Genomic DNA, 24,193 nt, shown 5'->3' on the forward strand with positions numbered 1-24,193 from the left:
TGTACATTCCTGTATTTATAGGTGGGACATTCTTTTGCAGTGAGTCTTTAATCCAGCACTACTACCGCCCTTGTGAAAGCTATACACTCCTGTCTGACAGCTACAGATTCCAGAAAACCAGTAATGGTGAGGGTGTTACTTGAACATGTGTCCAAATCCATTGTTCGAGTAGATCAGGCAAAGCTCTCACAACATCTGTCTGACATTGAACTGTGTCCTAGGTTTACTAGCCTGGCTCAGCAGCTACACCACTAGAAAGAAGGCAGAGAGTGATGGCAAATGGCACATTTAGGCCTTGGTCAGAGGTCACTTCTGGTGTGCCACAAGGGTGTGTGGTTTCACCACATCTGTTTCTCCTTCACATGTCCACCCGAAAAGTTGTCTTCAGTGACACTCTGGATACTGGGTATGCGGACAATATAGGGTTGTCCCGAGGCATACCATTAACCAGCATCCAAGAGGACACTTCCATGGGCTTGGAGGCAAAGCAGCTGGAAGAGTGGGCCCCATCCAACTACATGCTCCTGAACGGATAAAAAGTCTGTGGAAATTCTGCTATGTTTTTCAACAGACCCTCCACAACCTGCACCTCTAATCCTAGGAGAACAGGAAGTACCAGCGGTAACAATGACTAAATATCTTGGTTTTTATCTGGACTCTAACCTCAGTGGTGACACATGTGGCGCAGTCAAGGCCTCAAAACGCCTACACTTTTTGACTGTCCTTGTCAGAAATGGCCGACCAGATGAATATCTGGTCACAGTATACACTACACTGATCAGGCCTTCTCTGGAATACAGTGGAGTGCTGTTAGTTGGATGCAGTAAAAAGCAGCCGGCCCAAGTAGACAGGGTGCAGAGGGCCTTGAGGTTCATCTCCAGAGGTTGAGCAGTGCAACTACAGCTCCCGTCACTGCAGAGCAGGCGACAACAGGCTGCAGTGCACGCTTACTTTAAAGCTGCACCATTTTCTCGACTCCCCAATGGAAATGTTGCATACTTATTTTTGTTAATCCTCGATGATTCTTAATCAAGTGCATCATTTTGTATGTGTACCTTGTTTTAAATGATCAAATGCATGAAACTCCAAAAGAACATGTGTAGAATTGCAGGAAATGTACTTTAAAACTAAACCTTTCTGCCAAGTGACTGCGCACCTGGTGAAGGACATGCACACTCTTGACCACCCACTGAATGACCTACCCACTGCCACCACTTTACCCACTGCTATCAGACTGTGAAACACCACTCTGCCCACTGCTATCAGACTGTATAATAACTCTAGCTCTTAAATGGCCTTTCCTTAAAATTCTCTTTTTAACAATCACACATTAACATTTCAATTTTCATCATGAAAAATGTCCTTTAATGTTTCAAGTGTCCCGTATTCTATTCCTGTCACGTATTATGTGTTATGTATTTTAAATGAGTGTTTTGCAATTCTTAGTAATGTCAATTCTGCATTTTATCTGCGAGCAAGAATAAATGAAAACTTAATATATCCTTCATTGATTGTGCGTTGTGTATTCTCTTTGATGACAGACTGAGTGCCAGTCTGTTTGTGCTATCATGCCAACTCCCTTAGCACTGTTTGTCTTGACAACGAGCAATGGCAAGAGCACCAACAGATTTGGGACCAAGCTACAGTACTTTCAGTACAGACGATAAGTCTGAGGGCAAGTGAATCTCAGTCCTCAGTGTATCCACTAGAGAGCAGTATACAGCATCTATCAGCCCTAAAAATAGCATTCGCATCATTATCTCACGAACCATCCAGCCAGCAGCTGATCCCTCACAGCTGGCTTTGCCATGTAGATCTACCAGTACCTACACAATGTAAATAAGATATCAGTCACTGCCGTCAGCTGACTCAGGGCCGGCTCCAGGCATTAGTGATATAAGCGATCGCTTGGGGCCCCCGGCCGCTAGGGGAATCGCAGGAAATGACTTTAAAACTGCAAAAATATTTCTCCACACCATGGCAACATGAGTAGAATTGCAGGAAATTAGCTGTAAAACAGCAAATATTTTCTCTCCACCCTATGGCAACATGTGTAGAACTGCAGAACACTTTAAAACTGCACCATTTTCTCGACTCCCCAATGGAAATGTTTTATACTTTTTTTTGTTTATTCTCGATGATTCTTAATCAAGTGCATCATTTTGTATGTGTACCTTGTTTTAAATGATCAAATAAATGAAACTCCAAAAGAACATGGCAAAATGTGTAGAATTCAGGAAATGTACTTTAAAACTAAAAACTCTGGTGGTCTCCCAACCAAATCTCGCTTAGGTCCACAAAAAGGCTAGGGCCGGCCCTGAACTGGCCTGCAAGCATTCAGTCGTAGACTTGTGAGAGAGAGAGAGAGATACATAGTCTTCCGACTGTGACGTCTGGAAAACCTGGGAATTTTGTCAACAGTTGTACCAGACTTAGCTAGCAGCTCATTTCCGTCTGCAAAGGGTATTCACTGAAAAGGGTATTGGGTATTGTGTTGCCCTTCTGTCAAATGACTGCGCACCGGCTGGTTGAATAAATAAAATCCACCCTTGTACATAAAAAAATGTGAATTTATTAATTATCCACAGGCATTAATGTATAAAGCTGGAAGTCAATGACAATTTCTTGGCACAGTAATCATATTACATATTATCTACATCCCAAATGGCAACCTATTCCCTATATAGTGCACTACTTTTGCCAGAGCCCTATAGGCCCCGGTCAAAAGTAGTGCACTAAATAGAGTGTGACATTTGGGATGCAGCCATGGTGTTTTGACATCACATTTGAACAAAACAAAAATGAAATGCGACTGGCGTCACACAGACACCAGGACTGACTAATGAACACCACCGATTACCACGTACAGTCTTGACACAATCTCAAACCGGAAGTGACATCATCTGTGGCCAGGGCTAACACTGATTGGCTGTGTCCATTACTACTGTATAAAAGAGTGTCACCACTCAGGACATACAACACACGTGGAAACCTATAAACAAGTCCTGTATTTAGTCCGGATTCATGTCTTTCCAGCAAATCAACAGTCCCGAAGAACCAGGGAAGTATCACGCTGTGTGTGTCCTCGGATGTCAGCAAAACAAAATGGCAACTGCCTTGGTAGGTTTTAGCTGAGAGAGAGAAGAGAGATTCGGGTGATTTCCTCTACATGTCATTGGAGAATAAAGCACAAGTCATGAACATTTGGCAGAAGGCTGAACCTGTATCCAGGCCTGGTAGACACCTGGTAGAGCACCAGCTATACTACTGTGAAGAGGAAGTGGGAGTCAGAAGTGTGACTTTGGTCCTGGTCAGGTGCAGTGGAGACTGAGGGTCTGTCTGTCTGTTTGGCACTACAATAGCTTAACTCAACAGGTGGGCGCAAATCTGGGTGGGATGGAGGGAGCGCTCAGGTGGAATGTTAGGGGAAATATGGCTTTGGTCCTGAGTGTGGAGGGAAGGAGAGATAGAGAGGGGAGAGGCTACGTCCCAAATGGCAACCTATTCCCTATATAGTGCACTACTTTTTACCAGAGTTCATGGGCTCTGATCAAAAGTAGTGCATTACATAGGGAATAGTGTGATGTCTGGGTAGTGGTTCCAAAGAGCCAGGGGGAAATGGCAGTGGGGCCCAGTCTCAGACAGAGCTGAGTTTAACCAGGCCCCTGACAGAGTCCTCATGCAGAGAGTCCTGGCTGGCAGGGTCGTAGAGCTGGGTCGGGTGGATGTGTCCACCGTGGGTCATGTGGGCAGCGCAGGGCAAAGTCAGAGGCATAGGGCCAGAGGGCGAGGGAGTCTCCTCAGGGCTGGCAAAGTGGTGGTGGTGGCAGTGGGTGTCTGGGTCCCTCAGAGTCAACATGTCCCCTGCACAGCTCAGCCCGGGCATGGAGGGCAGGGAGGGCTGGCTGGGGGCCAGGGAGGCACAGGGGACCACCAAGGAACTCTTCCCAGGGAAAGGGGGTCCCCCTCCACCAATCATGACGGAGTTGCTGTGGAGCAGGGGGGTGGCGGCAGCCTGCAAAACGAATTTGGTGCTCTGAATGCAGTGCTCTTGGTCACACTGAGGAGACAGGGACAGTGAAATGGAGAGATAGATGAAGATAAGAGAAGGGGAAAAAGAAACAGTAGGAGAATTATATGTTTTTGATGAGAGACAGGAAATTAAGGAAGGAAATTATAGGGGGAGTGAAAATACACACAAATAAAAAGGTTAACAGACAAAACAGAAAGAGGAGGAAAGAAGAAAAAGAACATGAAGTTAACTCACTACGTCAACTCAAACAACTCAACACATTTTGAGATTTGGATTATTTTAGTTTAAAAAAAAAGAATATTTTCATAATCTCTCCACGGGCGTTTGGCCAAAGTTACTTGTTCTCACAGCTGCCAGCTTCAAACAAGGCTGTATGCAAATGAGGAACCACCCAGAAGACTATGATTATTCTGCTTGAGATATAAAACACCTATTTGAAAAGCAATGCAGGGAGAAGATCCACCGACGTTGAGGGAATTATATTCATCATTATTCAGCAGAGTACCGGTGATTTAAAACATGGATATATTCAGAGTGAGGGTGTTAGGAGTTCCTCATCCGTCACACTTAAAAGCAGAGTGAGAAGTGAGAAGCTACACCCCGTTGAATTAATGAATACAAAACACATGAGCTGTGTTCATTTACTATTAAATACTGCTCTCTGGACCAGAGGGTAAAGCCCACGGCAGCCACCGAAAGAGAGAGAGCAAGAAAGAGAGAGAGAGAAGTAAGAGCGAGAGAGAGAGAAGTAAGAGCGAGAGAGAGAGAGAGAGAGAAAGAGAGAGAGAAGTAAGAGCGAGAGAGAGAGAAGTAAGAGCGAGAGAGAGAGAGAGAGAGAGAGAGCGAGAGAGAGAGAGAGACAGAGAGACAGAAAGAGAGAGAAAGACGTTCAGAGCCCAATAATGACATGGATATAGACCGATTACTGCCCTCTGTTGGCCTGTAATAACATCAAAGCCTGGTTCAATTTGTCATTTGTAAGCGAGAGCCCTTGAGTGAGTTACTGACGTACAGTAGTAAAACCTCTACAGGATTGGTGGGTCCCCCGCGAAACGGCTGAGGTAGCGTAGGCTAATGTGATTAGCATGAGATTGTAAGTAACAAGAACATTTCCCAGGACATAGACATATCTGATATTGGCAGAAAGCTTCAATTCTTGTTAATCTAACTGCACTGTGCAATTTACAGTGGCTATTCCAGTAAAACCTACCATGCTATTGTTTGAGGAGAGTGCACAGTGATGAACTTGAAAATGTATTAATAAACCAATTAGGGACGTTTGGGCAGTCTTGATACAACATTTGGAACAGAAATAAAATGGTTAATTGGATCAGTCAAAAACTTGCACATACACTGCTAGTGGCCGAAATCGAAATTGCGCCTGACTAGAATAATACATTATGGCCTTTCTCTTGCATTTCAAAGATGGTACAATTTCTTTTACAAAAAAAAAAAAACATCGTTATCTTTTACCAGATCTAATGTGTTTTATTCTTCTAAATTAATTTAACATTTCCACAAACTTCAACGTGTTTCCTTTCAAATGGTATCAATAATATGCATATCCTTCAGAACCTCAGAACCTCAGGAACCTCAGGCAGTTAGATTTGGGTATGTCATTTTAGGCGAAAATGGAAAAAAAAGGGTCCGATCACATCCAGCGAAAAATGTATTTGAAAGCGTTTCTCAGCAGATTTAAATACTGAAGTGCCAACTCAGTCCTGTCAAACACTAAACATCTATTTACAAAATGCATAAAGAACCACACACACAACCTACCATGTGAGTGTGAAGCTGGGTGGAGGCGTACATGCTGCTTCCGTTGGAGTGTGACACAGGCTGGGGTGTGTCTGACTGGATGAAGCCTCTTCTGTCAATAAGACTAGGAAGAGAATACAGGGGACATGAGCAGAGGTCTTGAAGTGTGTGTGTGTGTGTGTGTGTGTGTGTGTGTGTGTGTGTGTCGGCAAGAGCATGTGTGAGTTTGTTTGGGTGCGTGTGTGGGAAGCCTCCAGGCCCCATCCCTCCATGCATACTCACACACAGAGCAGACTGCAGCCACCTGTTTCCAGATGGAGAACAATCCCCAACTCATTCCCTTGAGGTAACGGCAAACGTGTTAATGATGTGTGAAATTCCCAGTGGATCCAACCCAATGTACAGGTAAATGCCAAAATAAAAGAAACACCAGCATGAAGTATCTTAACAGGGCGTTGGGCCACCACGAGCCAGAACAGATTCAATGCACCTTGGCACAGATTCTACAAGTGTCTGGTACTCTATTGAAGGGATGCGACACCATTCTTCCATGAGAAATGTCATCATTTGGTGTTTTGTTGATGGTGGTGGAAAACACTGTCTCAGACGCCACCCCAGAATCTCCCACAAGTGTTTAATTTAGTTGAGATCTGGTGACAGATGGCCATGACATTTGGTTTACGTCGTTTTCATCCTAGTCAAACCATTCAGTGGCCACTCGTGCCCTGTGGATGAGGGCATTGTCATCCTACAGGGGCATAGCCATGGTAGCCAAACTAATGGCTTGGCTAGCATTATGGCTTGACCCTAAGCATGATGGGATGTTAATTGATTCATTAACTCAGGAATCACACCTGTGTGAAGGCACCTGCATTCAGTAAACTTTGTATCCCTCATTTACTCAAGCGCTTCCATTATTTTGGCAGTTACCTGTCCCTACCTACTGAACAAACCTTACAAATAACTCAACTACTATTACACATCCCATTGCGCAACTCTTCTCAAGTCAGTTGTAACCCATTCATGTAGTAGAACTTACTAATGAATCAATGATAAATGTTGCCCCACCAGATGTTTGACAAACTAACCTGATTTTGTATCTGAGGGTATCATAATGTGTATGGAGTCAAATTAGTGCCAAAAATAACATTGACACTACATTTACACTAATATTACTCCATAAATTTACTGGCTGAACGACATTATCTCCTCTAGCCAGACCATTTACGTTAAACGTCATAACCAACGATATGCTGTGAGGGCGCTAACCACGGAGGTGTCCCAAATGGCACCCTGTTTCCTATATAGCGCACTACATAGGGAATAGGTTGCTATTAGGGACGCAGACAATGTGCTGAGCTCATCCCCAATAGCGTGTAAGACAAAGCTAGTTCAAGTTCCCTCGAAAGACGGCAGAAACAGAGTGTACAGTAATTATTCCTGCGTGCGCTGATGGATATCGTGATTGAGAGTGCTGCTTATTAAAAAACAGTGGGAGGCTGTGTGATTCTCATAAGTGGAGCTCCTTCTGTCGGTGCTGACTAATGCAGAACGGGAGAGGAGTGGAGGATGGGGGGGGGAGAAGGAGAGAGAGATTGAGAGCTGAATCTAAGATCCCTTATAGCTACAGTCGTGACTGGTGAGGATCGTTAGTGCAGGGTGTGTGCTCATTAGTGCAGGTGGTGGGACCAAGTTGCTATTATTAGAGTCACAAGCAAGTCTCAAGTCACAAGTCGAGTCCCAAGTAGAACGGGTCAAGACTTGAATCAAGTCCAAGTTGTGCATTCCAAGAGCAAGTCGAGTCAAGTTCTTCAAGTCAAGTCTCAAGTCAAGTAAAAAAAAAAAATCTATACATGAAATGACTTGTTCAACTACAAATCTTTGTCTGTTTATTGAGGCTACCAGTCAGCCCTTTTCATTATTTTGTCTACAACACATTTTGACTAGCCTATGTAATTGTAAAATAGGGACTTTGGTTATCCAATTGTGAAAGAGTCCTATCATACAAAATATACAAGTAAATTTACCAAATATACACGGACAACAGCCAAAATGAAATAGCCTCTGTATCAGGCTTAAAGGAAAACTCCAGCCCAAAATTATATTTTGGTATTTGTTTCATTAGTCGATTGTTGACACAGTCCCAAAATGTTTTGCATGTCTGCAATCACATTTTCAAGATATGTAACATTCAAAATACGCAAATCATCCCCGTATGATGCATTTTCCAAATCGAATTGAGAAACCAAATCGAGTCTGTCTAACAGGAGCTCAAACAGGTAATATAAGCACTTGGCCCCCAGCACCATACAATTACCCCATTGGCAATTCCAACCAATCAGCTGGCTCTACAATGTCAAAGACTATTTCCACATCCATTGTTACATTGGTACATTTGTCTTAATCTGACTTAATGATTATTACTGACATTTAAACACAATCATTTTCTCTTATGGAGCGCAGGCCACGTAGCTCATTTCTATGTGCACTGAGGCACGTGCGCTCCTATTACGCATAATACAAATGACAGAGACATAGGACACAGACACACGGAACTTCCGGCATAACTTTCAAGCTATTTTTACATTACAAAAGACCAGTAAGCCTATGCTAGGAATGGTTGCCCCATTGCTGGTGAGCTTGCACAGTAAACGGTTAATAATTACCAAACAACTTTTGGAGTTGCATATTTATTTATTATGGCAATTCTCTCTCCCTACAATTTGATGTTTGCGCTGCACCCAATCCTTTAGCTGTACAGTAAATAAGCAATCCGTTTGCTAGCTCACCCGACCTGTGTTGATTGACAGTTTGCTGGTCGAATCAGAGGGCTGAGTGTGCGTTTTACTAGCCAAGGGCGATGCTGCGGCTACTGTCTCTGACTGCATGTAAAGTAATCCACGTAGACTCTGTGCCAAAAAACGAGTGACAAAACACTACAAAACCTGGCTAGATCATTTAAAGTCATCAGTCTCAAATCAAAGTAGAGTCTTGAGGTTTCAAGTCCAAGTCAAGTGTCAAGTCATTTTATTCACTAGAAAGTCGAGTTTCAAGTCATCAATTTTGTGACTCGAGTCAAATTCAAGTCCAAGTCATGTGACTCGAGTCCACAACTCTTGTGCACACCATGGCAAAAACGTTTTGCAATGGAAAACAAAAGGCCGAGTTCTCATTTGATACGTTTCAGCAAGTACCCTCCTGTTTCAAAACATTTTCTCCCAACTGAACATAAAACCCAGCCTTGCTGTTAGCTTAGCCCTGGCGGAGAGTAACTCACCTGGGTGGAAGAGGACCACAGAGGGCAGCACAACAGTTGGTCATGATGTTCCCGTAGCTGTAGGGATTGTAGTTGTCCTTCGCCCGTTTGTTCGACCACAAGCCTTTAATCTGGAGAGGGAACATGACCAATCAGTGCAAAGGAAGGAGAACACTGCAGCTACCTCGCTCTCCAACCAAGGTTAATGAATTGAGGAGAGAGACATTTTGAAACTCTCGGGAGGACAGTGGAACTTGACCAATCAGACCAGAGGAGACAGTTAAGAAGGATTGGGGAGGATTCTGGAGTGTTCAATCTACCAAAACCTCAGCAGCGTAAGTGAAAATAAATCATGCCAGCGACTTCTTACATGGAAGCCCAAGCATGAAATGACCCTTAATGTGAGACAGAATTGTTATCAGCAGTCAAAGTCTGAGAAAGAGAAAGAGGGGGAAGAGATGTGGTGTGTGTGTGTGTGTGTGTGTGTGTACGTGCATCTGTGTGCTTGTTTGTGTTCGTACTCACATCCTCATTGGTGGTCTGATTGGAGCTGATCAGGTAGGTGTGGAAGCCCGACAGACCCACAATGGACCACACCGAGAAGAAACACACCAGCACCTCCAGCACAGTGAGACAAACAGTCAAGGAAGAGAGGCCACCATCACCATAACAACCCATGTGTTGCCATGGCAACGCGACACGCATGCATGCCCAGTCAAAGCTCTTCTCTGTCCTAGCACCCTAATGGTTGAGCAAGCTTCCACCTGCAACTAGGACAGCAGAGTCCCCGTCCATCTTATAAAAACATCTGAAACCCTACCTCTTCAAAGAGTATCTTAAATAATCCCACAGCGCCCCCCCCCCTCAGACCCCCTCCTCACACCTCTCCCCAAAATAAAGAAATAAAATAATTTTGTGAACTAACACTCACACTTTTTTCCCCCTCACTAGCTCTGACTTTTCTGATAGTTACTTTGAGAAAAAATGTAATTACCATGACCGTGATATGTGGTTGTCCCACCTAGCTATCGTAAGCTGAATGCACTAACTGTACGTCGCTTTGGGTAAGAGCTAAATTAATCAAATGTAAATGCTAAATGCGTGCATCAGTCAATTAGACCAAGTTGAGATGAACGGCATCTAAATGTGGGTGAGAGATGGAGAGGGCTCTTGCACTTGACCTTGCTAATGCACAGAGTTGGACATAGTTGCACGGACTACCAGAACATTGTGTTGGGGCCAGTGATTTCCTCGGCAATGCTCTCAACATATGGTACGGCTACATGAAATAACTGCTATGTCCTCTATAATGTTCTGAATGACTCCAGCCAAAGCGGATACATACCAGCCAATCGACTAACATACGCAGTCAATGCATACAAACACATCTAAAGCAACGCACGTGCCACACACAAGGCAAATCAATGACTCTCTCTCTCTCTCTCTCTATCATTTATTTAGTGTATTTCAGCCATCGGATTGTGTGCGTGTCAGATCCGTTGCCTTTCTGCAGGCTGATTGGGGGCCTGCCTGCCTGTGTGTGTGTGTGTGTGTGTGTGTGTGTGTGTGTGTGTGTGTGTGTGTGTGTGTGTGTGTGTGTGTGATCAAGGCCCAAATGATGCGTGACAGGTGCATGATTCTCAGAAAAGCAGCGGGGTGGCTGGATGGGGACTAATGGAAACAGAGGCAGTGCATCTGGCTGCGGCTGCTCCCTAATGGAAATGAAATGCCGGCATCTAGCACTCCCCTCAAATCAAACCAAATCCTGCACTACAATTTACAGTGCAGAATTTACCCCCTGAAAAATGGTGTTTATCGCTTCTGAGTGTGTGTTAGTGTGTGTGTGAAAGTGAGTGATAACCTTTAGATGACTCCCACAGTTGGAAAGAGGGAGATAAGGGCAGTGTTATCTGCCATTCAGAGATCATGCTAATGATGTTCTCTGCAATCTCCTTCCAATTAAAGGGCGAGTATATAAACAGAAATAAAGAAGTCCAACATCTAAATGTGCGCACGCACACATACACACTCTCCCCCCAGTAAAAAGATATCTGGCAGGGCTGTCTTTGAGTGCGCTGAGGAAGCCTGTCCGGTTGGATCCTGCAGAGAGCAGAGAGAGCAGAGAAACGACGGGGGTTTGTTACATAAGGAGGGGAACATCCAAAGGTCCACTGAGCACCATGATGATGAGCTAGTCAGTACATACACAGCATTACTTCCCACTGAATTAGAGCTTCTCAGTCCTGGTGACGGAATATCTCAGAGCTGCTTCACAGCACCCACAGTAGGACAAGAAGCTGTATGCTCCGAAGGAGATTATTCTGCCTCCGACTCAAACGCCTGTCAATGTCTGTATTTCTCATGTCTGGGAAAACATGTCTACGTACAGTTGAAGTCGGAAGTTTACATACACCTCAGACAAATACATTTAAACTTCGTATTTTCACAATTCCTGACATTTAATCCTAGTAAAAATTATCTGTCTTCGGTCAGTTAGGGTCACCACTTTATTTTAAGAATGTGAAATGTCATAATAATAATAGAGATAATTATTTATTTCAGCTTGTATTTCTTTCATCACATTCCCAGTGGCTCAGAAGATTACATACACACAATTAGTATTTGGAAGCATTGCCTTTAAATTGTTTAACTTGGGTCAAACGTTTCGTGTAGCCTTCCACAAGCTTCCCACAATAAGTTGGGTGAATTTTGGCCATTCCTCCTGACAGAGCTGGTGTAACTGAGTCAGGTTGGTAGGCCTCCTTGCTCGCTTTTTCAGTTCTGCTCACAAATGTTCTATAGGATTGAGGTCAGGGCTTTGTGATGTCCACTCCAATACCTTGACTTTGTTGTCCTTAAGCCATTTGCCACAACTGGAAGTATTATTGGGGGCATTGTCCATTTGGAAGACCCATTTGCGACCAAGCTTTAACTTCCTGACTGATGTCTTGAGATGTTGCTTCAATATATCCACATAATTTTCCATTCCTCATGATGCCATCTATTTTGTGAATTGCACCAGTCCCTCCTGCAGCAAAGCACCCCCACAACATGATGCTGCCACCCCCGTGCTTCACGGTTGGGATGGTGTTCTTCGGCTTGCAAGCCTCCCCCTTTTTCCTCCATACATAACAATGGTCATTATGACCAAACAGCTCTATTTGTGTTTCATCAGACCAGAGGACATTTCTCCAAAAAGTATGATCTTTGTCCCCATGGCTTTTTTATGGCGTTTTTGGAGCAGTAGCTTCTTCCTTGCTGAGCGATCTTTCAGGTTATGTCGATATAGGACTCGTTTTACTGTGGATATAGATACTTTTGCACCTGTTTCCTCCAGCATCTTCACATCAAAGTACATTAATCTCTAGGAGACAGAATGCGTCTCCTTCCTGAGCGGTATGTTTATACTTGCGTACTATTATTTGTACATATGAACATGGTACCTTCAGGCATTTGGAAATTGCTCCCAAGGAGGAACCAGACTTGTGGAGGTCTACCATTTTTTATCTGAGGTCTTGGCTGATTTCTTTTGATTTTCCCATGATGTTAAGCAAAGAGGCACAGAGTTTAAAGGTAGACCTTGAAATACATCCACAGGTACACCTCCAATTGACTCAAATTATGTTAATTAGCCTATCAGAAGCTTCTAAAGCCATGACATCATTTTCTGGAATTTTCCAAGCTGTTTAAAGGTACAGTCAACTTAGTGTATGTAAACTTCTGATCCACTGGAATTGTGATACAGTGAATTATAAGTGAAATAATCTGTAAACAATTTTTGGAAAATTACTTGTGTCATGCACAAAGTAGACGTCCTAACCGACTTGCCAAAACTATAGTTTGTTAACAATACATTTTTGGAGTGGTTAAAAAACAAGTTTTAATGACTCCAACCTAAGTGTATGTAAACTTCCGACTTCAACTGTAACTGATGCTAGTCACACTGACTGTACCAAAATAGGTTAAGCCAGGCCTAAATGTGTAGGCAGAATAGGCTAAAATCGGTCAAGGATTTTCTACCAGGAACTATAGTCTTGATCAAAACACCTCTACTGTGGTTCAGCAGGGAATGTGTGCATCTCAAATGGCACCCTATCCTGTAGTGCACTACTTTAACCAGGGCCCATTTGGAATGCAGACAATGACTGACAGCTAATGGTTCAGAAGGAGTTCCCCAAACCCCATCTCTAGCCTACCCACAGAAACACTAAAAATAACAACTAACCAACATCAATACCCACAACCCGTAAAACTGACGCTGTTAGCCACAGTAATCAATGGGCCGAATGCTGATGACTGATACAGATTAAACCTGAATCCACTCGTTATCGCCGGTAGAAAAGCCATAATCACCCAGGAAAGCCATCGTGGGATTTGTGGAAATGACTAAGAAAGAAACAGGTAAGTCAAGCCAGGACATGTGTTCGTTGCCTCTCTCTCTCTGCACAGTGAGTGGTGGTCCCCAGACTGGGGTTGCACTGTGCAAACCTCTGGGGCCGTATGTATAAAACTCAGTGTATCTCAGAGGTGGAGTGCTGATTTAGGATCAGTTTATCCTTTTAGATGAGATTACATGGGGGGGGACCTGATCCTAGTTCAGCACTGTTACTCTGAGAGGCTTGATACATACGACCCCTGGCCTGCTTCTGCTCTGCCTGATTGATCTGTGTGTACAGTAAAGCACCACAAACACCGCTCCCTCTCTCCCTCATAGAGAGAGAGAGACCAGCCGTGTCAGCAGCTTTCCTGACAGCCAGCCTCCACTGGCGCTGGGAAGCAGGGAGAGAGGGAGGGTAGTATTCTGAAGAGGGGTAGAGGTAGAGGGGCGGAGGGGAAGTGGGAGGCGGTGCTGATCGAGATGAAGTGCCCTAGGAGGTAGTGCTGCTCAGGGCTAGCGGCCTTTTGTTTATGGGTGTAACGGATTTCCTCCTCTTCGTCTGAGGAGGAGTAAGGATCGGACCAAAGCGCAGCGTGGTAAGTGTTCATGATGATTTTTAATTCAAACTCAGAACACTAAACAGAAAATAACAACGTGAATTTACAAAACCAAAACGGTACCGTGTGGCCAAAACACTCACATGGAAACAAACACCCACAAACCAAAAGTGAAACCCAGGCTACCTAAGTATGATTCTCAATCAGAGACAACTAACGACACCTGCCTCTGATTGAGAACCATACTAGGCCAAACACAAAAACCAACATAGAAAAACAAACATAGACTGCCCACCCCAACTCACGCCCTGACCATACTAAAATACTAAATAACAGAACTATGGTCAGAACGTGACAATGGGTGGATACTGCTGACGGTGACATACACCTGAAAACCTGGTTGTGGTTAACCGTCTGTTCAACCGCTGTGTGTTGGGTAAGGATAATTAGAGTTACAATTAAAGAAGGCTAGGGCAAAAAAATATATATATAACGTGTGAGAGAAATACCAGTGTTATGCATTCACTCATCTTGTCATTGATGATATTATCTGGATAACCAACAGTATGTTCTGGGCACCTGGGGGACATTGTTTGGGGAAAAACAGTGTTGTGCGTATTTCAGGGCATCACCGCTTTGTGTGTGTGTGTGTGTTTCAGTCTCTGGTCGGTATTATACTCACTCAGGATGACGTGTGTGATGACGAAGGCGAATATGAATACAGTGAGGAAGGAGAGGGAGAGGATGAAGAGGTAGAAGAAACGGTAGTTCCTCTTTCCCACACAGTTCCCCACCCAAGGACAGTGGTGGTCAAAACGCTCTGCAGAGAGGAGGGAGAGAGAGAGAGAGAGAGGGGAAAGGTACGTTTAGACAAAGGTAAATATAAAAGTGGTCGGACAGAGGTAAGGGAAAGAGTGGGCATAGAGACATAAAGAAGAAGAGAGAAGCAGATAGAAAGGGAAATAAAACAGTGGAAAGAGAAAGGGAGAGATGGGAGAGAGTAGGTGGTTTAAAAGTCATGCATATGGAGCAGCCATCGAGTCAGTTAGCTTCTCCTATTATTTTCAGGACTACAGCACTCACCCACACAGTTGTCGCACAGGCTGCAGTGCGAGGCCCGCGGGGGCCTGAAGATCTTGCAGGTGAAGCAGTACTTGAGCTTCACCGTCTGCCCGTTGATGACCACCTCTCTGGTCCTCGGGGGCGGCCTGTACCCTGGACCACTGGGGCCGTTAGCCGCGCCTGAGGAGGACCAAACAAGAGTAAGTCAGATTCAGTTCACAAGGGAAGCATATTCATTTGTTCTCCTATGGTGGATATTCAGTACAGCCTCAGAGCTGTATCTTATTCCTAAAGCACAGCCAGTCCGTTAGGGGCCAGACACGAGTACCTGTATCCAAGGGGGTTTGAGTTTGGGTAATTTTCAGGCTCTGTTTTTATTTCCCTGTGATAAACAAAGCAAGTCACACCATCACATTTCAGGGGCTTCTAAACAGCTTCTACCCCCAAGCCATAAGACTCCTGAACATCTAATCAAATGACTACCCAGACTATTTGCATTGCCCCCCCCCCACCTCCTCTTTTTACCCTGATGCTACTACTCTGTTATTATCTATGCATAGTCACTTTTATAACTCTACCTACATGTACATATTTCCTCAATTACCTCAACTAACCGGTGCCCCTGCACATTGACTCTGTACCGTATGGTGGAAAACTTCAAGATCATGTTATAATACTTTTATTGCATCAAATGGTTGTTTTATGCAACAGAATAGACCATTCTTATAACTATTGTGTGTGTGTTCTACTTAGGATGGGCCTCTGGGAGATAACACTGACAGGAGATTTACCATGTCTTTTGGGTGATAAAACCTAAAGAGCATTCCAGATCATGAGTTAATGTTTCTGTTCTATATGGTACCAGGGAGACATGGCTCCAGTATGGAGTTAGAGGGCCAGACACTGGTCTCTACACAATGAAAACTGTTGACACAGCAGATACTGTCTGCTATGAATTACAGGTGTCTTTCATACAAATCTTAACCTTGTGACCCATTCTATACATCTGTTGTTCGTCATGTAGGTTGAAAGGGGTGTATCTTGGCTATAAAATACCTTTGTACTTTGTCTCGGGGCTCTCAACGAATCATTTGAGCGTGAATCGTTGGCCAGCCAACATTATTGTAGAGCACTCAATCGATTCACTTTATATGTGTGCATTGTATTGACCTGCTCCCTTATTAATAAGCGATTAAAGATTTAGTTTAAGTATAACTCTGACTTGTGCGATAGGTTTGTCTCTCCTCATTTGATAGTAAAGAAATGAACCACCACAACCGGTACCCCCTGTACAGTATATAGCTTCACTACTGATATATTACTGCTAACTTTAATTATTTGTTACTTTCATTCCTTATTTTTTTTGGTATTTTTCTGAAAACTGCATTGCTGGTTAAGGGCTTGTAAGTAAGTATTTCACCTGTTGTATTCGGCGCATGTGGCAAATAAAATTTGATTTGATTTGATTACCTAGGCTTTCGGAGCTTGATATATCAGTCAGCACATTTTACTGGCTTCCTCACTGATGTATTTTACAGTGGCGGGCCGCTGCGGAACGATGTTTACTTGGCATTACATTATTCATCTGCTCAGCAGGACCTAGCACTCCACTCAGAGATAAGAGGCACATACACACATAGACTCACAAGCAAACACTCACATGCACAAACACGCACGCACACACGCACACACACGCACACACACACACACACACACACACACACACACACACACACACACACACACACACACACACACACACACACACACACACACACACGGCCTGCTCCTCAAGCTTGGAGATGGGGGGGCAACACCTCTGCGGCTCTGCATATCGCTCACTCAGCGTCACTTAATTCCCTACTCCCGTGACAGGAGTTTTTTTTTATTTGATTTTATTTAACCTTTATTTATTTAGTCAGTTAAGAACAAATTCTTATTTACAATGACGGCCTACCCCGGCCAAACCCTAACCCTCCCAATCACGGCCGGTTGTGATACAGCCTGGAATCAAACCAGGGTCTGTAGTAATGCCTCAAGCACTGAGATGCAGTGCCGCAAAACACCAGTCTCAACGTCAACAGTGAAGAAGAGACTGGCCTTCAAGACAGAGTTGCAAAGAAAAATACATATCTCAGACTGGCAAATAAAAATTAAGATGGGCAAAATATTAAGTTGGGCAAAAGAACACAGACACTGGAACTCTGCTTAAATGAACTCTGCCTAGAAGGCCAGCATCCCGGAGTCGCCTCTTCACTGTTGACGTTGAGACTGGTGTTTTGCGGGTACAATTTCATGAAGCTGCTAGTTAAACTAGACACTAATGTACTTGTCCTCTTGCTCAGTTGTGCACCGGGGCCTCCCACTCCTCTTTCTATTCTGGTTAGAGCCAGTTTGCACTGCTCTGTGAAGGAAGTAGTACACAGCGTTGTACGAGATCTTCTGTTTCTTGGCAATTTATAGCATGGAATAGCCAATATTTCTCAGAACAAGAATAGACTGACGAGTTTCAGAAGAAAGGTCTTTGTTTATGGCCATTTTTAGCATGTAATCAAACCCACAAATGCTGATTCTCCAGATACTCAACTAGTCTAAAGAAGGCCAGTTTAATTGCTTCTTTAATCAGTCAAAAAGTTTTCAGCTGTGCTACCATAATTGCAAAAGACTATTTTAATGATCAATAAGCCTTTTAAAATGATAAACTTGGATTAGTTAACACAACGTGCCATTGGAACACAGGAGTGATGGTTGCTGTTAATGGGCCTCTGTACGCCTATGTAGATATTCCATAAAAAATATGCAATTTCCAGCTACAATAGTCATTTACAACATTAACAATGTCTACTCTGTATTTCTGATCAATTTGATGTTATTTTAATCAACATAAAATGTGCTTTCTTTCAAAATCAAGGACATTTCTAAGTGCCCCAAACGTTTGAACAGTAGTGTATAAATACACACAGTACCAGACAAAAGAACTTATCCTCTGCAGCAGAGGTACTCTGGGCCTTCCTTTCCTGTGGAGGTCCTCATGAGAGCCAGTTTCATCATAGTGCTTGATGGCTTTTGCAACTGTACTTGAAGAAGTTCTTGAAACGTGATTGACTGACCTTCATGTCTTAAAGTAATGATGGATTGTAATTTATTTTTGCTTACTTGAGCTGTTCTGCCCATAATATGGACTTGGTCTTTTACCAAATAGGGCTATCTTCTGTATACCAACCCTACATTGTCACAGCACAACTGATTGGCACAAACGCATTAAGAAGGAAAGAAAATCCACAAATTAACTTTTAACAAGGCACACCTGTTAATTGAAATGCATTCCAGGTGACTCCTTCATTAAGCTGGTTGAGAGAATGCCAAAGCGGTGCAAAGCTGTCATAAAGGCAAACGGTGGCTACTTTGAAGAATCTAAAATATAACATATATTTATGATTTGGTTACTACATGAGCCATGTGTTATTTTACTTCACTATTAGTCTACAATGTACAAAATAGTAAAAATAAAGAAAAACCCTTAAATGAGTATGTGTGTCCAAACTTTTGACTGGTACTGTATAATATATATATATATATATATATAAATATATATAAATAACTCAGCAAAAAAAGAAAATACCCTTTTCAGGACCCTGTTTTTCAAAGATAATTCGTAAAAATCAAAACAACTTCACAGATCAATGTAAAGGGTTTAAACACTGTTTCCCATGCTTGTTCATTGAACCATAAACAAACAATTAATGAACATGCACCTGTGGAACAGTCGTTAAGACACTAACAGCTTACAGACAGATGGTAGGCAATTAAGGTCACACTTATGAAAACATAGGACACTAAGAGGCCTTTCTACTGACTCTGAAAAACACCAAAAGAAAGATGCCCAGGGTCCCTGCTCATTTGCGTGAACGTGCCTTAGGCATGCTGCATGGAGGCATGAGGACTGTAGATGTGCCCAGGGCAGTAAATTGCAACTCCAGTTACCCGAGCCACTGACTTTTCACTCTGTTACCATCTGGCGAGTATTGGGTCTCGAACCAACATGCTGTTCTAATATAAACTATTGATTCCACTACCCACTGTATATTGTAAATACAGTGTTATAAACTGATAAAAGGACATTCTCCAAACACCCGACAGGGCCAACATCCCCGTTATTTGCAAGAGGAAGAAACGCAGGTACAGGGGACACAGAGCGGGATGCCTCGTGAGGACCCGCAGAAGGCGAGTGGGAAAGCTGCTGTTACCGTCAATACTACTCGCCAACGTGCAATCATTGGACAATAAATTAGACGAGTTACGATCGCGAATATCCTACCAACGGGACATCAAAAACTGTAATATCCTATGTTTCACGGAATCGTGGCTGAATGACGACATGGATATTCAGCTAGCGGGATATACGCTGCACCGGCAAGATAGAACAGCACACTCCGGTAAGATGAGAGGGGGGGGGGGGGGGGGGGGGGAGCAGTCCGTGCATATTTGTATACAACAGCTGGTGCACGAAATCTGAGGAAGTCTCTAGATTTTGCTCGCCTGATGTAGAGTATATTGTGATAAATTGCACCCCACTGGTCAAAAACTGGTCAGATGAAGCAGATGCTAAATTACAGGACTGTTTTGCTATCACAGACTGGAACATGTTCCGGGATTCTTCCGATGTCATTGAGGAGTACACCACATCAGTCACTGGCTTTATCAATAAGCGCATCGAGGATGTCGTCCCCACAGTGACAGATCACGCTCTCCATAGCCGACGTGAGTAAGACCTTTAAACAGGTCAACATACACAAGGCTGCAGGGCCCGACGGATTACCAGGACGTGTGCTCCGGGCATGTGCTGACCAACTGGCAGGTGTCTTCACTGACATTTTCAACATGTTCCTGATTGAGTTTCTAATAACAACATGTTTCAAGCATACCACCATAGTCCCTGTGCCCAAGAACACAAAGGCAACCTGCCTAAATTACTACAGACACGTAGCACTCACGTCCGTAGCCATGAAGTGCTTTGAAAGCACTGAGCCATGAAAAGCTTTGAAACCCTAGACTCACTGTCACGGCCGTCCTCCTCTTCATCTGAAGAGGAGAGACGAGATGGATCTGAGGACCAATACGCGGCGTGGTAAGTGTCCATGGTAAATCTTTAATCAAGAAAGACTGAACACTATACAAACGAGTAACAAAAAACAATAAACCAAATTCGACCGTGAAGCTACAAAATGAGACCTGTGCTGAAACAAGCCATCAACATAGACAATCACCCACAAACAAACAGTGCAACCCAGGCTACCTAAGTATGATTCTCAATCAGAGACAACTAATGACACCTACCTCTGATTGAGAACCATACTAGGCCGAAAACATAGAAAAACAAACATAGACTGCCCACCCAACTCACGCCCTGACCATACTAAATAAATACAAAACAGAAATAAAGGTCAGAACGTGACAGTACCCCCCCCCCAAAGGTGCGGACTCCGGCCGCAAAACCTTGACCTATAGGGGAGGGTCTGGGTGGGCGTCTGTCCGCGGTGGCGGCTCTGGCGCGGGACGCGGACCCCACCTCATCATTGTCTTAGTCCGCCTTATTGTCTGCCTCCGTGGCTTTCTCAGCATGACCACCCCTCTCAATGACCCCACTGGACAGAGGGGCAGCTCGGGACAGAGGGACAGCTGCTCGGGACAGAAAGACAGCTGCTCGGGACAGAGAGACAGCTGCTCGGGACAGAGGGGCAGCTGCTCGGGACAGAGGGGCAGCTGCTCGGGACAGAGGGGCAGCTGCTCGGGACAGAGGGGCAGCTGCTCGGGACAGAGGGGCAGCTGCTCGGGACAGAGGGGCAGCTGCTCGGGACAGAGGGGCAGCTGCTCGGGACAGAGGGGCAGCTGCTCGGGACAGAGGGGCGGCAGCAGATCTGGGCAGAGGGGCTCCGGCAGTGGCGCCGGACAGGCGGGGGGCTCCGGCAGCGGCGCAGGGCAGGCGGGGGGCTCCGGCAGCGGCGCCGGACAGGCGGGAGGCTCCGGCAGCGGCGCCGGACAGGCGGGAGGCTCCGGCAGCGGCGCCGGACAGGCGGGAGGCTCCGGCAGCGGCGCCCGGCAGAGGCGCCGGACAGGCGGGAGGCTCCGGCAGAGGCGCCGGACAGGCGGGAGGCTCCGGCAGAGGCGCCGGACAGGCGGGAGGCTCCGGCAGCGGCGCCGGACAGGCGGGAGGCTCCGGCAGCGGCGCCGGACAGGCGGGAGACTCCGGCAGCGGCGCCGGACAGGCGGGAGACTCCGGCAGCGGCGCCGGACAGGCGGGAGACTGCGGCAGCGGCGCCGGACAGGCGGGAGACTCCGGCAGCGGCGCCGGACAGACAGGACCACCTGCAGGGAGGAGACAGAGAGACAGCCTGGTGCGTGGGGCTGCCACAGGAACCACCAGGCTGGGGAGACCTTCAGGAGGCTTGGGGTTAGGAGGAGGCACCTGAAGGACCGGGCTGTGGGGGAGCACTGGAGCTCTGGTGCGCAACCTTGGCACCACTTCCCCAGGCTGGATAACCACTCTAGCCCGGACCCTCCAGAGTGCAGGCACAGGTTGAACCGGGCTCTCCCTTAGGCTCCATTCCCACATTCGCCCGGCACGAGCGGAGCGCAGGCAGAGGACGCACTGCACCCTCCCAGCGCCCCGGAGACACAGCACGCAGAGCCGGCGCAGGATACCCTGGACCAAAACTGCGTACCGGCGACCAGACCCGCTGAGCAGGCACCATACGCCCTGGCTCGATGCCCGCACTCGCATGACACTCTCGGGGGGCTGTCCTATAGCGCACCGGGCTATGGACACGTACTGGCGACACCGTGCGCTTAACTGCATAACACGGTGCCTGCCCAGTATCGCGCTGCTTATAATAAGCACGAGGGGTGAGCGCAGGTCTGCTACCTGGCTTAGCTCCACCCCTCGTGTGCCTCCCCCCCAAAAAATGTTGGGGCTGTCTCTCGTACCTGTCGCACTGCCTCCTCATATCGCCGCCGCTCAGCTTTCGCTGCCTCCAGCTCTGCTTTGGGGCGGCGATATTCCCCAGCCTGTGCCCAGGGTCCCTCTCCGTTCAGTATCTCCTCCCATGTCCAGGAGTCCTGTGATACCGGCCGCTGTTGTTGTTGCTGCTGCTGCTGCTGTCGTCGCTGTTTTCTACCACGCCGCTTGGTCCTTGGTTGGTGGGTGATTCTGTCACGGCCGTCCTCCTCTTCATCTGAAGAGGAGAGACGAGATGGATCTGAGGACCAATACGCGGCGTGGTAAGTGTCCATGGTAAATCTTTAATCAAGAAAGACTGAACACTATACAAACGAGTAACAAAAAACAATAAACCAAATTCGACCGTGAAGCTACAAAATGAGACCTGTGCTGAAACAAGCCATCAACATAGACAATCACCCACAAACAAACAGTGCAACCCAGGCTACCTAAGTATGATTCTCAATCAGAGACAACTAATGACACCTGCCTCTGATTGAGAACCATACTAGGCCGAAAACATAGAACTGCCCCAAAACATAGAAAAACAAACATAGACTGCCCACCCAACTCACGCCCTGACCATACTAAATAAATACAAAACAGAAATAAAGGTCAGAACGTGACACTCACTCTAATTTGCATACCGCCCAAACAGATCCACAGATGATGCAATCTCTTGCACTCCACACTGCCCTTCCCCACCTGGACAAAAGGAACACCTATGTGAGAATTCTATTCATTGACTACATACAACTCAGCGTTCAACACCATAGTACCCTCAAAGCTCATCACTAAGCTAAGGACCCTGGAACTAAACACCTCCCTCTGCAACTGGATCCTGGACTTCCTGACAGGCCGCCCCCAGGTGGTGAGGGTAGGTAGCAATACATCTGCCACGCTGATCCTCAACACTGGAGCCCCCCAGGGGTGCGTGCTCAGTCTCCTCCTGTACTCCCTGTTCACCCACGACTGCATGGCCAGGCACGACTCCAACACCATCATTAAGTTTGCAGACGACACAACAGTGGTAGGCCTGATCACTGACAACGACGAGACAGCCTATAGGGAGGAGATCAGAGACCTGACCGGGTGGTGCCAGAATAACAACCTATCCCTCAACGTAACCAAGGCTAAGGAGATGATTGTGAACTACAGGAAAAGGAGGATCGAGTACGCCCCCATTCTCATCGACGGGGCTGTAGTGGAGGAGGTTGAGAGCTTCAAGTTCCTTGGTGTCCACATCACCAACAAACTAGAATGGTCCAAACACACCAAGACAGTCGTGAAGAGGGCACGACAAAGCCTATTCCCCCTCAGGAAACTAAAAAGATTGAGCATGGGTCCTGAGATCCTCAAAAGGTTCTCCAGCTGCAACATTGAGAGCATGGTTGCATCACTGCCTGGTATGGCAATTGCTCGGCCTCTGACCGCAATGCACTACAGAGGGTAGTGCGTACGGCCCAGTACATCACTGGGGCAAAGCTGCATGCCATCCAGGACCTCTACACCAGGCGGTGTCTGAGGAAGGCCCTAAAAATTGTGAAAGACCCCAGCCACCCCAGTCATAGACTGTTCTCTCTACTATCGCATGGCAAGCGATACCGGAGTGCCAAGTCTAGGACAAAAAGTATTCTCAACAGTTTTACCCCCAAGCCATAAGACTCCTGAACAGGTAATCAACTGGCTACCCAGACTATTTGCATTGTGCCCCCCCCCCCCCCAACCCCTCTTTTACGCTGCTGCTACTCTCTGTTTATCATATATGCACAGTCACTTTAACTATACTTTCATGTACATATGTACATACTACCTCAATTGGCCTGACCAACCAGTGCTCCCGCACATTGGCTAACCGGGCTATCTGCATTGTGTCCCGCCACCCACCACCCGCCAACCCCTCTTTACGCTGCTGCTACTCTCTGTTCATCATATAAGCATAGACACTTTAACCATATCTAAATGTACATACTACCTCAACCAGCCTGACTAACCGGTGCCTGTATGTTGCCTCGCTACTGTTATTTTACACTGTCTTTTTACTGTTGTTTTTATTTCTTTACTTACCTATTGTTCACCTAATACCTTATTTGCACTATTGGTTAGAGCCTGTAAGTAAGCATTTCACTGTAAGGTCTACTACACCTGTTGT

General features: G+C 45.8%; 1 protein-coding gene across 8 annotated transcripts in view; it reads right to left on the reverse strand.

Moving 5' to 3' along the window:
* Positions 1-2,552: 2,552 nt before the first annotated feature.
* Positions 2,553-24,193, reverse strand: part of LOC110522067 (palmitoyltransferase ZDHHC14) — a 58,196-nt gene continuing 36,555 nt past the window's right edge. For 4 of the 8 annotated variants that reach the window (XM_090232422.1, XM_021600139.3, XM_021600140.3 and 1 more), the window contains 7 exons: positions 15,066-15,224; positions 14,665-14,802; positions 11,099-11,147; positions 9,573-9,675; positions 9,069-9,178; positions 5,813-5,915; positions 2,553-4,060 (listed from right to left, as the gene is read on the reverse strand). In XM_090232422.1, the coding sequence (XP_090088548.1) occupies positions 3,638-4,060; positions 5,813-5,915; positions 9,069-9,178; positions 9,573-9,675; positions 11,099-11,147; positions 14,665-14,802; positions 15,066-15,224 (1,085 nt within the window). In that variant the 3' untranslated portion in view covers positions 2,553-3,637. The remainder of the gene's footprint in view (positions 4,061-5,812; positions 5,916-9,068; positions 9,179-9,572; positions 9,676-11,098; positions 11,148-14,664; positions 14,803-15,065; positions 15,225-24,193) is intronic. The other 4 variants (XM_090232420.1, XM_021600141.3, XM_090232423.1 and 1 more) reach the window with 2 other exon arrangements.

This window comes from Oncorhynchus mykiss, chromosome 4 (assembly GCF_057628025.1).
Source record: "Oncorhynchus mykiss isolate SJ-2025 chromosome 4, ASM5762802v1, whole genome shotgun sequence".
NCBI classification, from domain to species: Eukaryota; Metazoa; Chordata; class Actinopteri; order Salmoniformes; family Salmonidae; genus Oncorhynchus; species Oncorhynchus mykiss.